This window comes from Plasmodium brasilianum, chromosome 8 (assembly GCF_023973825.1).
Source record: "Plasmodium brasilianum strain Bolivian I chromosome 8, whole genome shotgun sequence".
Lineage (NCBI taxonomy): Eukaryota > Apicomplexa > Aconoidasida > Haemosporida > Plasmodiidae > Plasmodium > Plasmodium brasilianum.
In genome coordinates, this window is record NC_090121.1 from 1 (window position 1) to 13,959 (window position 13,959).

The 13,959-nt window shown below is 21.5% G+C and overlaps 3 protein-coding genes across 3 annotated transcripts; 1 reads left to right on the forward strand and 2 right to left on the reverse strand.

Annotated features, from left to right (window-relative positions):
• Positions 1-2,643, forward strand: MKS88_002199 (uncharacterized protein; the record flags this gene model as incomplete). The annotated part of the gene is made up of 1 exon (XM_067215191.1): positions 57-2,643. A coding segment is annotated over one exon (2,587 nt), but the record flags the coding sequence as incomplete, so codon positions are not given.
• Positions 2,644-9,656: 7,013 nt separating this feature from the next.
• On the reverse strand, positions 9,657-10,209 carry MKS88_002200 (fam-l protein; the record flags this gene model as incomplete). The annotated part of the gene is made up of 2 exons (XM_067215192.1): positions 9,657-9,995; positions 10,123-10,209. 2 exons carry the CDS (start codon positions 10,207-10,209, stop codon positions 9,657-9,659), a joined length of 426 nt encoding a protein of 141 aa, XP_067073642.1.
• Positions 10,210-12,838: 2,629 nt separating this feature from the next.
• Positions 12,839-13,660, reverse strand: MKS88_002201 (fam-m protein; the record flags this gene model as incomplete). The annotated part of the gene is made up of 3 exons (XM_067215193.1): positions 12,839-13,002; positions 13,091-13,424; positions 13,574-13,660. The coding sequence occupies 3 exons, from the start codon at positions 13,658-13,660 to the stop codon at positions 12,839-12,841; spliced, it is 585 nt and encodes a 194-aa protein (XP_067073643.1).
• Between the last annotated feature and the right edge of the window lie 299 nt (positions 13,661-13,959).

The window sequence follows — 13,959 nt, forward strand, 5'->3', positions numbered from 1 at the left end:
GAATACGTGCCATACTATTTTTATGACTTCTTCCTCGCACACTATTCTTTTCAAAGTAATTATAATAATTGCTTAGATAAAATTGAAGCGTTAAAAAAAATGAATGATAGTATAGGAAATAATGAAATGAAAGCGGAACAGATAATAGGTAATAATTTTTTTTTTTGTTCATCTGAAGATAACACATTCATCATTAAAAATAGAAAATTAATAATTTATGATAAAAAAGAGGAAAAAACGCACATATATTGTAATAGGGAAGCTGTTCAAAAAGGAATTTTCATTCACAACAACTATGATAAATACGCGCCAGACGCATTATGCACCACTACAGATAAATGTAGTACACATTACGATAAAGCAGTTTTGCATTATAATGAGGTAAACCATATGAACATTGATTCATTTATTAAGTTAAGTCTAGAAAAAAATTTTCGCATGAAATATGTTACTACTGTTCAATATTGTTTATTCCCATTTTTTTTAAAGAATTTTGATGTCCTAGTTCATTCATTTAAAGGTACTGGAAAAACGCTAGCTTATTGTATACCACTTTTACATAAAATAATAGTCCAAATAAATAATTTGAAAAGAAATTGTACAATAATAAAAGAAAATTATGTTCTTGCGCTTGTTGTTTGTCCAAATATAATTTTAGTTGAACAAACTTATGCAATTATTAAAAAATTAATTATGTACCATCCATGTAATATCATATGTCATTATATACATGGAAGAAAATATATGAACATGCAAGACGAAATTAATGAATTAAAAAAAAAAAAGCCACATGTAATTGTAACAACACCTGTATCTTTTATAAATCATATCAAGTTTTCAACAAATTTTTCAAGAATGTTTTTTTTATGTGATACATTAATTATTGATGAAGCTTATTTTCTTTTAAATCCAAACTATCTTAAAAATATTTTAATTATAAAAAACGTTTTACCTAAAGGACATCAGACAATTTTATTAACATGTCTTGTTAATAATTTTTTAAAGCATTTAGCATATAGATTTTTACGATTAAATTATGTGCATTTAAATTTTGTTGACAATTGTATTTATGACAGCAATATTTTTCATGCAGCTGCTCTCATGAACATAATCAATTTTAATTCAAATGAAAAATTAAACTACATTAATTATATTAGTAAAAATAAAAACAGCCGCCTTTTCCAGTTGCACCACGAGCTTAATGCTAAGTTGATAACTATGTATAGACATAACATATTGAACTGCGACGATTTGGGAAAACTCTGGCATTGCAAAGACGCTACGACATTTTATCAAAACGTCAACGCGTTTAACTCGTATATAGTGAACAGCTCTGTAGGCAGTTCATCTGATAAGCAACTGGACTTTCAAAATGATTTTTTGGCGGGGCACAAAAGCGGTAATAAGAGCATTAGCATCAATAGCAGCCGTAGCGGCAACATCAGTAACAGCAGCTGTAGTACCAAGGTTGATATTGGGCAAGGTGAACAAATCAAAGAGCATTTAGGGAATGACGCACCTGATGGAAAGGGAAAAAACAGTAACACCGAACACAGTGTAAATGAGAAAAATAATTTAAACTTGTGCGATAAAAGAAACGAACTGATGGATGAAAATAACAGTAAAATAAATACTAAAAGAAAAATAAAAAGACGGACGGAAGAGATTACGGAAGAGATTACGGAAGAATTCATATATAGAGGTACTCAAAATGATGAAAAAATAAAAAAATTAAAATTAAATAATAGTGATTATAATAATTACACAGTTTATAGTAAGAACTGTGTGAAATATGAAGAAAATAAAGGGAAAAATATACCTACGCACATATTTTTAAAACAAGAATATTTAATATACGAATCGGACAAACTTGCTTTAATATTATTCAATATAATTTGTAAAGAGCTTTTATCAAATGATAATATAAATATTGTTATTTTTATGCCAACAGTTAAAATGGTACAATTTTTTTATGTCATTTTTAAGCATTATATATTTAAGGGGTACATATTTTTACTTTATTTAAAATTGAATAATTCGTTAAAAAAAAAAAATTTATTTTTTATATCCCATTATTATGATAAGGAAAATGTAAATTTTTCTGTTTCTTCTGATCCTTTTGTTTCCATTGATCATGTCTTACCTAATTCGTCAATCGAAAATTCCAAAAAGGAAGTAAACGATTTAGGTAAAGGAAAAGATGCATTTTGTTACTTTAGCGAGGAGATTTATGCTAATTGTAGCAAAAGCAGTGAACAAAGTGAAATTCAATCGGACTGTTTAAATGAACAAAATGAATATAAACTTCAGGATGAAGAAGAATTTTGTTATGAAAAAGGAGGAGAAAACAATACAATATATCAAAAAGAATATGAACAATTGAAAGATATGTTAATTTCCTGCCTACACAGCAAATTGAGCTTGGATAAAAAAATATATACATTGAATAATTTTAACAATTCAGAAAAAAAAAAAAAAATTTTATTTTCTACCTCTATGGTATGCCAAGGAATTGAAATAGATAATGTAGACTTAGTAATACAGATAGGTGTGTGTGCAAGTATTGATGAATATATTTTAAGGACAAACATTGCTACAACAAAAGCTATGCAAGGAAGAAGCTTATTATTATTAAAACGATAACTTTACTTAGGAACATTATCATCTATCGATTTTGTTATAAATTTTTTTTTTATTTTTATGATTCTTAAAGCTTTATGCTTTTATCCAACGGTTTTTTTTTGTTCAGAATTATTACAACACTTCTTAAATTCTGCGGGTGCCTTTTTGTGCCTTTGGTTGGTTGTGTGTGTGTTTTGTGTGGTGGTTTTGTGGGTGTGGTTGTTGTGGGTGGTGTAGAGAGGTTTGGGGGGTGATAGTTGTTGTGGACATTAAATAATGGGTTATGTGGTTATGGGAGTGTGGATAGTGTCAGTGTGAGGGTTGTTGTTAATACCAAAAAGAAATAAAGGGTGGAAGGAGTGGGTGTGGGTTCCCCTCTAATTCGGTTGGGAATTGGTAATGGGGTAATTAGTGGTGAGGGGCTTTCTTCGTGGGGGGTGGGGGTGTGAATAGCCTGTGGGGTGGTTTGTGGGTGGTGGTGGATGTGCGATAACAGAATATTTTATACTTAATCAGGTCTATTATAGATATAAATGTTAAGTTAATATTTATTGTGAAAGAAATTAACGTACCTATATAATATTAACATAAATATTATAAAGATATAAAATCTGAATATAGTCAAAACTCAATTTTAATCAATTATTTTATAATATTATTGATATTCTTAAGGGAGCTATTAATAATTTTCTCCATTCCTAATAAGTAGATTATCCCTATTATTAGTTACAATAGATGTAATTTATATACCTAACATAAAATATCGAATAAAAAAAAAAAAATGTATATATTATCATAATCACTAATATGAATATATAATAAAAATATTTTGTATTTAGTTTTGTAATATTTATTTCTCATTATAATTTTTATTTCAAAAAAGTGCTTGTTAAAAATACATTAATATAAAAAATAAATATGAAACAAAAAAAAAAAAAAAAAAAATTAACAAAAATAATAGTAAAATTTTCTCTATTCTGCTCTATCTTGTAAATGAATTAATTATTTATATACATAATTACATGCCAGAGTTGTTTATATACAGTCTGCATTAATACATATATACATTTCCTAATGTGCTTATTTTTTGGTGTAGAATATTATAAACATGGGTATCTACGAGTAATTCCACGTCAGAATATTTATACATATATTCATATATAAAGGGTGCTACTTCGATTTAGACTAAATTAACTTTTACATTTGTATTTATACGTTTGCATTTTTTACATTCTTGTTTCATATTTCCCAGTTCTTACAATAAATGTACAATATAAAAAACCCTCTAAAAAAATTATCTATAAATGTATTCAAAAGTTTACAATTTGGACGCGATATAGAATAGGGATACACTTGAATTATTAATTTTTACAAATTAATTTAAACAACTTCCTGTATAGGTCGATTAATGTATATTTTTGTTCTTAATCGTTTTAATTATTAACAATATTAAGAAAGCATCTCTTTCAATAAACTTCATGCATTGCTGATATTCTCCTTTCGTTCATAAGAATTTTATCATATGTTTTATACTTTCCTATTCATATAAACATACAATTACATGCAAATAACTAAAACGGGAGAACATCAGAAGGTAGTCAGAGACATAACGAGTGAATAAATTTTCAAAACACAACATTTGTATATATATATTTATTTATTTACGTGCTTCCTGTTATGACTTTTCAATATAAACAATCTAACACGCGCAAGAAAAGCTAGTACATGAAAAAAAAAAAAAATATATATATAAACATGCTATATGCATACGTAAGCATAGATCTATGAATAATGATATTCGATGAGAATACACAACATGAACGAAATTGGTAACCCATATTTTTTCATTTATTTATATACTTAAAATTACTTAATGACGATAAATACCCTATTCGATATATTTTATTTTAAATGATTTTAATATACTTTGGTGTCTTTATAGATGTATTCTTCTTATGAGATCTTTCGTTCGTTTCACATATGTACGGTACAACATAAAAAAAAATCTACATATATATATATATATATGAAGCTCATCCATCAAAAGGAACTGCAATAATGATTTCATAAAACGAAATAGATAAATGAAGTTGTAAAAAATATATTTTATTTGTTTTATTAGTTATTATTATTTTTATGTACCGTCTGTTTACGCAGGAAAACACGCCTCTATCAACCGTATTATAAATATAGATAAATAATTCAATATATTTTTCAAGTTTAAAAAAAAAAATACGTCTTTTAAAATGTATAAATATACATGTATTAAAATATATAAATGGATACATTACATTATGTAAGTATACATATTTATATATAGGCACGCGCCCATGCGCATTAACATACATGTATGTTCATCGCCAATGTATATATACATGGTATATCATAATAGATGACATATATAAATTTTTTGAAAACAATAGTTATCAACTTTTGTATCTTTAATTCCCAACAAATTATATAATTAATTGCTCAATTTTTCTATTTTTCACCCTTTCATTCATGCTAAGGAAAGAAAAAATAATTTAGGAAAATGTTGTAAAGAGATACACAACCATTTTATTTCTGTCTCCTTTTCATAAAACACTTGTGTGTATATCCATTTTCCTTTTTAGAAAAACATCTTTGTAATTCCTGTTTAAACTTAAAAAAAAACGGAAAAAAAAAATTATCTTAAAATGTCCAACTATACATATACATTGTGTATCAGTATTAATCATATTTTATTATATTTTACCTTTTTTTATTTTACTGGAGCCACTTTTCCATGGCCTTATCAGATAATGTTTATCTCCTTTTTTATTCCTCTTTTTTTAACATAACCTTCTTTCAGGATGATTAATTTATCTTGATAAAGATACAGTTAACCTATAAAAAGAAAGCGTATTATTCATGTACACAGCGATAATTCCCTCAATTCTCATATTTTATATTTATTAGAATTTATGCATTTATATTTCTTTAATATTTAAGACTACAACGAAAAGCAATATATCAAATGCAAAAAATAAAATAAGTATAACAATTAGTATTACGTACTTTAATACAATTATTATAACAGTTCTATCTTATACTTACCATACATTGACTTTTTTACAATTGTAAAGCTAAATTTATAATTTATCATATTTTTAAAAATTTATACACAAGGAAATATTATTACAATTTATTAATATATTATTTTTTTATTTTAATTTTTTACATACTAACTTCAAAAAAAAAGGAAGACAAAAAGTTAGGTTAAAATGAGATAAATGGGAGAAATGAAAATTTGAAATAAAGAAAATTTTAGGGATATATATACATGTACATTTTATATTATATCCTCATTCATACATGTATATACATAAAAAAAGTTCAAAAAAAATGAAATAAAAAAAGATAAAACTCTATATATAAATTGAAGAGACTCCAAAATGAAACAATATGTATATAGTAAAATCAAACAGAAATTAAAATATACACATCGAAGTATATAATAGATATGAGAAAAAATCTAAAAGAACAAGAAAAAATCAATCGTTACTAAATTTTTATTGTAAAATACATAAAAGAAAAAAAGTGAAATTTTTTTTATGTTTATACCTTGTATTATATGCATATTCTTCAATTTATCGTTATATTTAAAAAAAAAAAAAAACTTATTATAACATTAGAACAATGCTATATATTGACATACAATGTTATTTTATATATAAAACTTTCATTAAAAGAGTGTATTATATGTTGTTTTTTTCATATGGTTATATATGACAGTTCAGTAACTTATATGTCTGTCTATATTAAAATGTAAAAATAAAAAGAAAGAATATTTTTAAAAATTCATAATATATGAATTGAATTCTTATATAATACTCTAATAATACATATGTAATTTGTTCACAGATTTATATTTTATTTATTTATTTATTTATTTATTTATTTATTTATATATTTGTTCTCCTATACTAATTTTTGTATATTGCAATTCTCCATAATTAACAATTAAAAAAGTTCCTTTTAAATATCGTTTACAGCTGTTTTTTAAATAATATACTTTATACGCTTTGCTTAAATTAATGTATTACTTTATTTCGAAATGTCACATTTTTTTAAATTATAATATTATCTAAATTTGAAAAACATCATAGACGAATATAAAATGATTGTGCGTTACTATAGTAATCCTGTTTAAAAGTCAGTGCAACTAGAAATAATAAATATATGTAACTTTGTTTTCATATAATATAAAAATATAATTTTTATATATCAATATCAGTTGACACAAAAGGAACCATAAAAATCATAATCAAAAATATATTACACCACATCATTTATAATTACAATAAATAATAATATTTTAATTATAGTATTCTTTGAAATATATATTCTATGAATTAGGTGGAAACGTACAAATAATTACAACAAATATGACTTCTTATGTGTAATGTTCCTTTTCTATAATTTTCATCCTATATTCAATTAAAATAATTATATAAAAATATAGAAATATTCAAATTGTTCTTTGATTTATCCACAGTATCTTATATTTACATGGTTGTCTGTAATAACCTTCGAAGTCTAGTATATAATTATAATTCTGATAATATTATTTTATAGAATATTTGTGTAAAACTCGTAAAATATTTTAAACAGTTTTTATAAATCCATAAATCATTTTTATTATAACATATAATCTAAAAGAATTTTAAATTCATGTATACATCAAATTATTATGAACAATATAACAATAAATATATAGGTTATTTTATGACATAAAAAAAATGAAACAATTGTAATAAATTTCATTTCGATATTTCTTCTCAAATTTTTAAGTAAATAAGTATCGATATTCTCAGTTTTTACATTGCTTTTAATTAAACAATAACCATATAAAATAGAATCGATTCTAATTTAATTATTTATTTTTTTTTAATATAGTTGTAAATGTAAAAGTAAAAAAATACATTATCACAATAATTTATGCCATATATATGCTTATATTATATTCATAGAAAAAGATATTCTATTCAAATAAAAAAACATTTAATGTTAATAATATATATATAAATATATATGTTTTTCATTTAAACAATAATTAGAAATATTTTCTCTCTCACACAGAATTTTCTATATATGATGTTATTATGATCTTTAATATATAAGTATGCATTTATATAAAATGGTAAATTTATGCGTTATTTAAGAGATTCCACGATATATTTTTAAATTTATTCTATTATTGTAACTAAAATATAATTAAAGGTATATTATGAGTTTGATTAGAAAATATGAAAAATCAAATTTAATATGTGAATTGTATTTATTAATTTTACTCAAAAACGGTTGATAGCAGAAACTTATGCTTTAAATTTTTTAACTAAACGGTAAAAAAAAAAATATATTAAATTTTAAATTATACCTTATTTAAAAATATATAAGAAATATAAAAAATATTACACATTCATAAGTTATATATTAAAACAAAATATTCTTTAACATTTATTTTGTTGAAAAATTGTCATTATTTTTTGAAGAAATTATTAATTAATATAAACTTTATTATTATATACATTTTAAATTATTTTAACAATTTACATCATATATATATGGAAGGAGTGTAAAGAGCACGAATATGTAATTTTTTATTTACAAATAATTACATGTTTTTACAACTGTATATATTTTTTTTCATTATGCTTAATTAAAATTTATATTTTACCCTCATATAATGTATTTTTCTAAATTTACTATTACGAAATAAACATAAAAATAAAACTAAATTTCGACATACTAATTAATAATATCTGATTAAATTCAAATCTTTATTTTAATGATTCAATGACATAGGATATGTGTAAAATTCGTAATATATTTATATAAAAATTTTCAATATAATATATATAAAAATAGTTTTTAAATATTAATTAATAATTCATTTAATCATTATAATAATGCGATATATGCTTTTAACTCTTTAATTGCAAATAATTAATTTTATAAAGATAGTAATCTATTATAGATCATTCATATTATAATATGATATTATTTTTTTTTAAAAGTAAATAACAAAACATGCGTATATACACATGTATCGGAACAAAACACTTTCAGTATATTTCATTAAAAATAAAAAAAATCACGTTAATTTTTACCCAAAAAATAACAAAAAATATTTATAATTTAGTCAATATATAATAGTTTTACTGTGAAATATTGAAAATTAGAATGTACAATATTTTATAATTCAAACATTAACACCCTATTTAAAGACAATTATATAAATTGTCTTATAATATATGAATTATAATATAAAAATATATATTTTTCATAAGAATCCATTGACATAATCACATATATTTACTAGTTCATAATGTATATTTAATAATTCTATAATAATTGCAGAATATACATGTTTAGAAAAAAGAAAAATTTTAAATTCACAAAAAAACAATGAACATATATTTTAACTGTTGTATCCTAAAAATACCATATGTATATGGATGCAATTATAAAATATAAGAAATTATGGGAATGTTTATTAGGCATATTAATAGGGATGATACATATATATCAGTTCATATTGAAGATTACACAAACTAACATATTACTTATTAGAGGTTTTACCTTTTCCTGAACTTAATTTCTTGATATTTTTTTACTTTTTTATGGTAGTAAAAAATTCCTAATATAATGCTGATACCCAGTATTAGGAGAGGTATACAATAAATTATATAAATTAGAAATGGTTTAGTTATAAAAGTCCAATTTATAGGAGTTGGACTTCCTTTTTTCATAATCTTAACCGTTTTCTTATACCACAAAAAGTCTAAATTTAGGTTCCGCACGAAAGCACGCAAAGGCCTAGACCATTTAGTTCCATGTGCGTCTTTCAGTACTTTTATCAATCTCCCAATAATTCCATAACCACAAGAAAAATCTAATATTATTGAGATTGATAAAAACAAGAATAAGAATAAAGGTAAACAAATTCGTACTTTGTATTTTTTAAATATTATTTTTCTGAAAAACTTATTAGTAATAGTTCTGTTGTTTTAACGAAAATCTAAGTAATCTAATTCTTTGAATATTTTTTTTTCTATACGAGAATATGCTCTTGTTTCAAACATAAAAGATTTATTTTTCATATGTTGCTTATGACCTCCTTCATTCACTAATGCGCTTCCATTTGACTGCTTTTTTGTTTCTGTGGTTTTTTCTTCATTATTAGATATGTACCTTTTTTCGTTTGATGGATATTTTGGTATATATTCTTGTAAATATACAGCACATGAATCCTTATCCTGTTTATAGTTTGCTAGTATCCTATATCTGCTTGCATCTATTTTTTTTTCAAGCTTGTAATTATCAACCGCAGACATCTTAAATACACTCTAAAAAAAACAAAGTATACATTTGTTATTTAATGAATGAAATATTCTATGCTAAAAAAGCTTATTAACGAAAATAAAACACTAAAAATGGTAATAACCAAAATATTTTCAAATAATATTTTCATACTACGTCATTTTTAAAATAGTATGTCCAGGATAAAAGTATAAACGCATAAATTTTAATACGTAAAAGTATCATCATTTTTTTTTCCATGATATAAAATTTTAATACTATAACTTATTCAAGAAAGAATAAATAAACAATAGTATAATATTATTTTAATGTTAAAAAATAATTAATTATATATTTAGTATTTTTTTCATTTTTCTTTTATGTATTTATGATGCGATAAAAAAAAAAAGTACATATAATATATTTAACAGTAGACACAATGAAAAATATCTTTAATAATATATAATAAAATTCTTATCTTTATTTTGCTTTTAATAAATTAATTTTTATTAAAAAAAATAATTTGTATACATTTATAAATATTCAAAAAATATAGTTTAATTATTTAATGTGGAACAATAATTAAATATTTTTTTATTCATCACTTATAAATATGTTAAAATAAAAATAAGTTTACTGAATATTTCCAAAAATATATTTCATGTAGTAGCATATAGAATGTAGAGAATATAGGCAATGAATTTTCCCTGTATTTAGATAACCAATTTTAGCAATATTTTTATTTTAATAATTCTAATTTTAAAAACCATTTGTTTTCAAAAATTGGAAATTAATGTTTTATAATATAAATTATTATAATATTCTAATAATAATAAGGTTAAATAAAGCATAGTTAATACAACAGTTTATATTATATTAATTACGGTAATTTAATTATTTAATGATCTATAATGTATCTAGAAAAATATAATTTACTAGATATTACAAAATATATAATTTAATATATATTTAAAAATTCAATAAATGAGAATTTTTTATTTTTGTATAATAATTTTTGTAAATTACGCTTTTAAATTAAGTTTAATTCATATTACTTGTAAATGGATTTTTTTTAAATTCTACTCTATAATTTATTATTTATTTCGTTTTTTAAATAAATAAATATATATATATATACTTAGAAGAAATTTTAATATTATATAATAAAATAAAAGTAAGAATATATATTAATACTTACATAGTTGCATAATTATCAAAATATCATTGTTTCATTAATATATTTTTTTATTCAATAAACAATAAAAACACATATATTTTATTCTTTACGTTTTATTACATTAAGCAAATATAATTAATAACTATAAAATACAATTAATTAAGGAACTACGTAATAGTAATAATAAAATATTAAAAGTATGTATAAACTTATATATTACAACAACTTTGTCATACACCATATAAATAATAACGCACATGCATTTTATAGTAAAAACGAAATTACACTAATTTGTGGTGAACCGTTCTTAGAAGTAACTTGAATACTAACTCGTGCATCTAAGCCAAAAATATATTTGTATATATGAATTGTATATAAGAAAACAGTTTGTGTTTTTTGTTTTGTTTTATTTCATTTACAAAATGAGAATTTAAATATAAGAGAGTTCTTATCAGTGAGTATAAACTATATGTATCATTTTGCATTCTTGAAATAATATTAAATCTTTACTTATATATTTATAAAAGACCATGAATATAGTACAAATATATAAATAAATACCTACATATAATGAAATGCTTGTACAAAATATATATTTATTTCGATTACTATTGATGATAATTTAGATTTTTACAGATATATATATTATATTTTTATCATTGTACAATTATTAGAAATCAAATCCCCCCCAAAAAAAAAGAATTTTACGTATTTAATAATAATATATGATTAAAATTAACTCATTAACATAATCATTGAATAACATAAAAAATAATTTCATAATATATAACTTAAGTTTATTAAATGCCAAATTAATATATATTTAATTAATTTTCACTAAACTTAATTAACACTCTAACTTGGAATAATAATAAAATAATTGGTGTTAACTCTTTTCATAATTGTTATTATATTTAATCCCTCAATTAGTAAGAAGTTATAAGCATAATTAAAAAATATAATTTTTTTTTATACATTTATAACTGTACATTTATTAAATCTATAAAAAACAAAATATCTGTTAAAAAGGCGTTTACAATTAATATATTTTATATTATATATTACACAAAACGTATTTTATAGAATAAACATGTTTTTTACTAAGCAATATATATCAATACTTAAATACATAAAAATTAATCTCTATATTTTTGATTCCTGTAATTAAGTGCAAAACAAGACTCATTTATTTTTAATTTAAAGCTAATATTATATTTTTCTTATTATATGAAAAAATAGTCAATTTATAATAGAGTCAGGTATATAATATAAAGAATCATATACTAGTACAAATATAAATTATCACAGATCTACAAAAATTATATAAAATATGCTAATAAATATTCATTTAAAAACAAAAACATAAATATTCCTACAAATATATATAAAGTTGCAAATATACAAATTATGCCATAAAATTATATTAGGCTACCAAATTAATTTAAAATATAAATTATAAAATATTAAAATATTTAATTTCAGAAAAAATGAATATAATGTTTTATTGTTAGATATCAAAGAGACCACGTAGGAACATGTGCATTTATAATATATTAGAATTATATATAAGGTTCTTAAGTATATCACTGAAAATATTAAGGCTATTTTTACTTATTAAAGACGTTCTTACACATATATACATATTCTCTAATATAAATTTAACTCAGTCATCAACTTGATTTTTTTATACCTTTCGTTATTGCAAGAGATCTTCTAAATGCTTATCAAAAATAGGATATCTGTCATAGTGATATGTATCCCAAAGGCCATTATACTAGTATAGGGTTGTATTGTGTATACATCTTCCAACATTACAATTAATTTTATAAGTTCTATAAGCTTCTCGTTTACATTATTTAAATATCCCATTCTTCTTACTGTTGAAGAAGTTATTCATGACAAAGAAAAAAGAAAAAATATAACTCCAAATCCATAGCTTCTACATTTTATTTTTTAATGATATACCACGAAATCTCCTCTTTTTTTCAATCAAATCATCATAATTTCTTTTTTTAATCCATTTTTTTTCAAAATGAAAGTGTTTTCCATCAAAAATTTCATTATTATAATCTACATTTTCTGTATAGTACTGCGACTTATTTAATAAACTTTTATTTGATTTTTTATTTTTTCTTTTCGTTACTTTTTCATTATGAGATATGTCTTTCTGTTTATCAATTTCAGCATTTGGGAATCTTTTTTTTAAAAGTATATTATTTGAATCTTTGTCATGTTTATATTTTTCTAATAATCTATAACGTTTTATATCTATTTTCCTATCATACTTACAGTTTCCGTCCTAAGATTTGCCAGATATACACTAAAAATTCAAAGTAAATGATTATAATTAATAAGAATAAATAAACTAATGGTAATATATTGTAATGATTAATACAAAACAAAAAAATTATAAATAATAAATATTATACTTATATGATATTGTTTTACCACATAATTACTAAAATTGCTTATCCATGATAGAATGATAAACTTAGCAATTTTAATAAATATTTTTATATTAATTTTGTGTCCCATTATATATATCTTTAATACTATATTATATTAAGGAAAATGTTAACAAAAATATAATGTACTTCCAATAACAAACAGTTCTATATTTATTAAATTTTTTTTTTTTATAATACTCTCATAAAAATATAATAAAATATATATAATTATAATTAATAATACTACATATAAATAGTAACATAACTTTAGAAATATATTGTATAACTAATAATGTTATATTAATATAAATATAAGTTTTATAAAAATAAATTAACTAGAATTTGTTCGTATATAATTAAATATATATTTAATTTAATGTAGTGTAT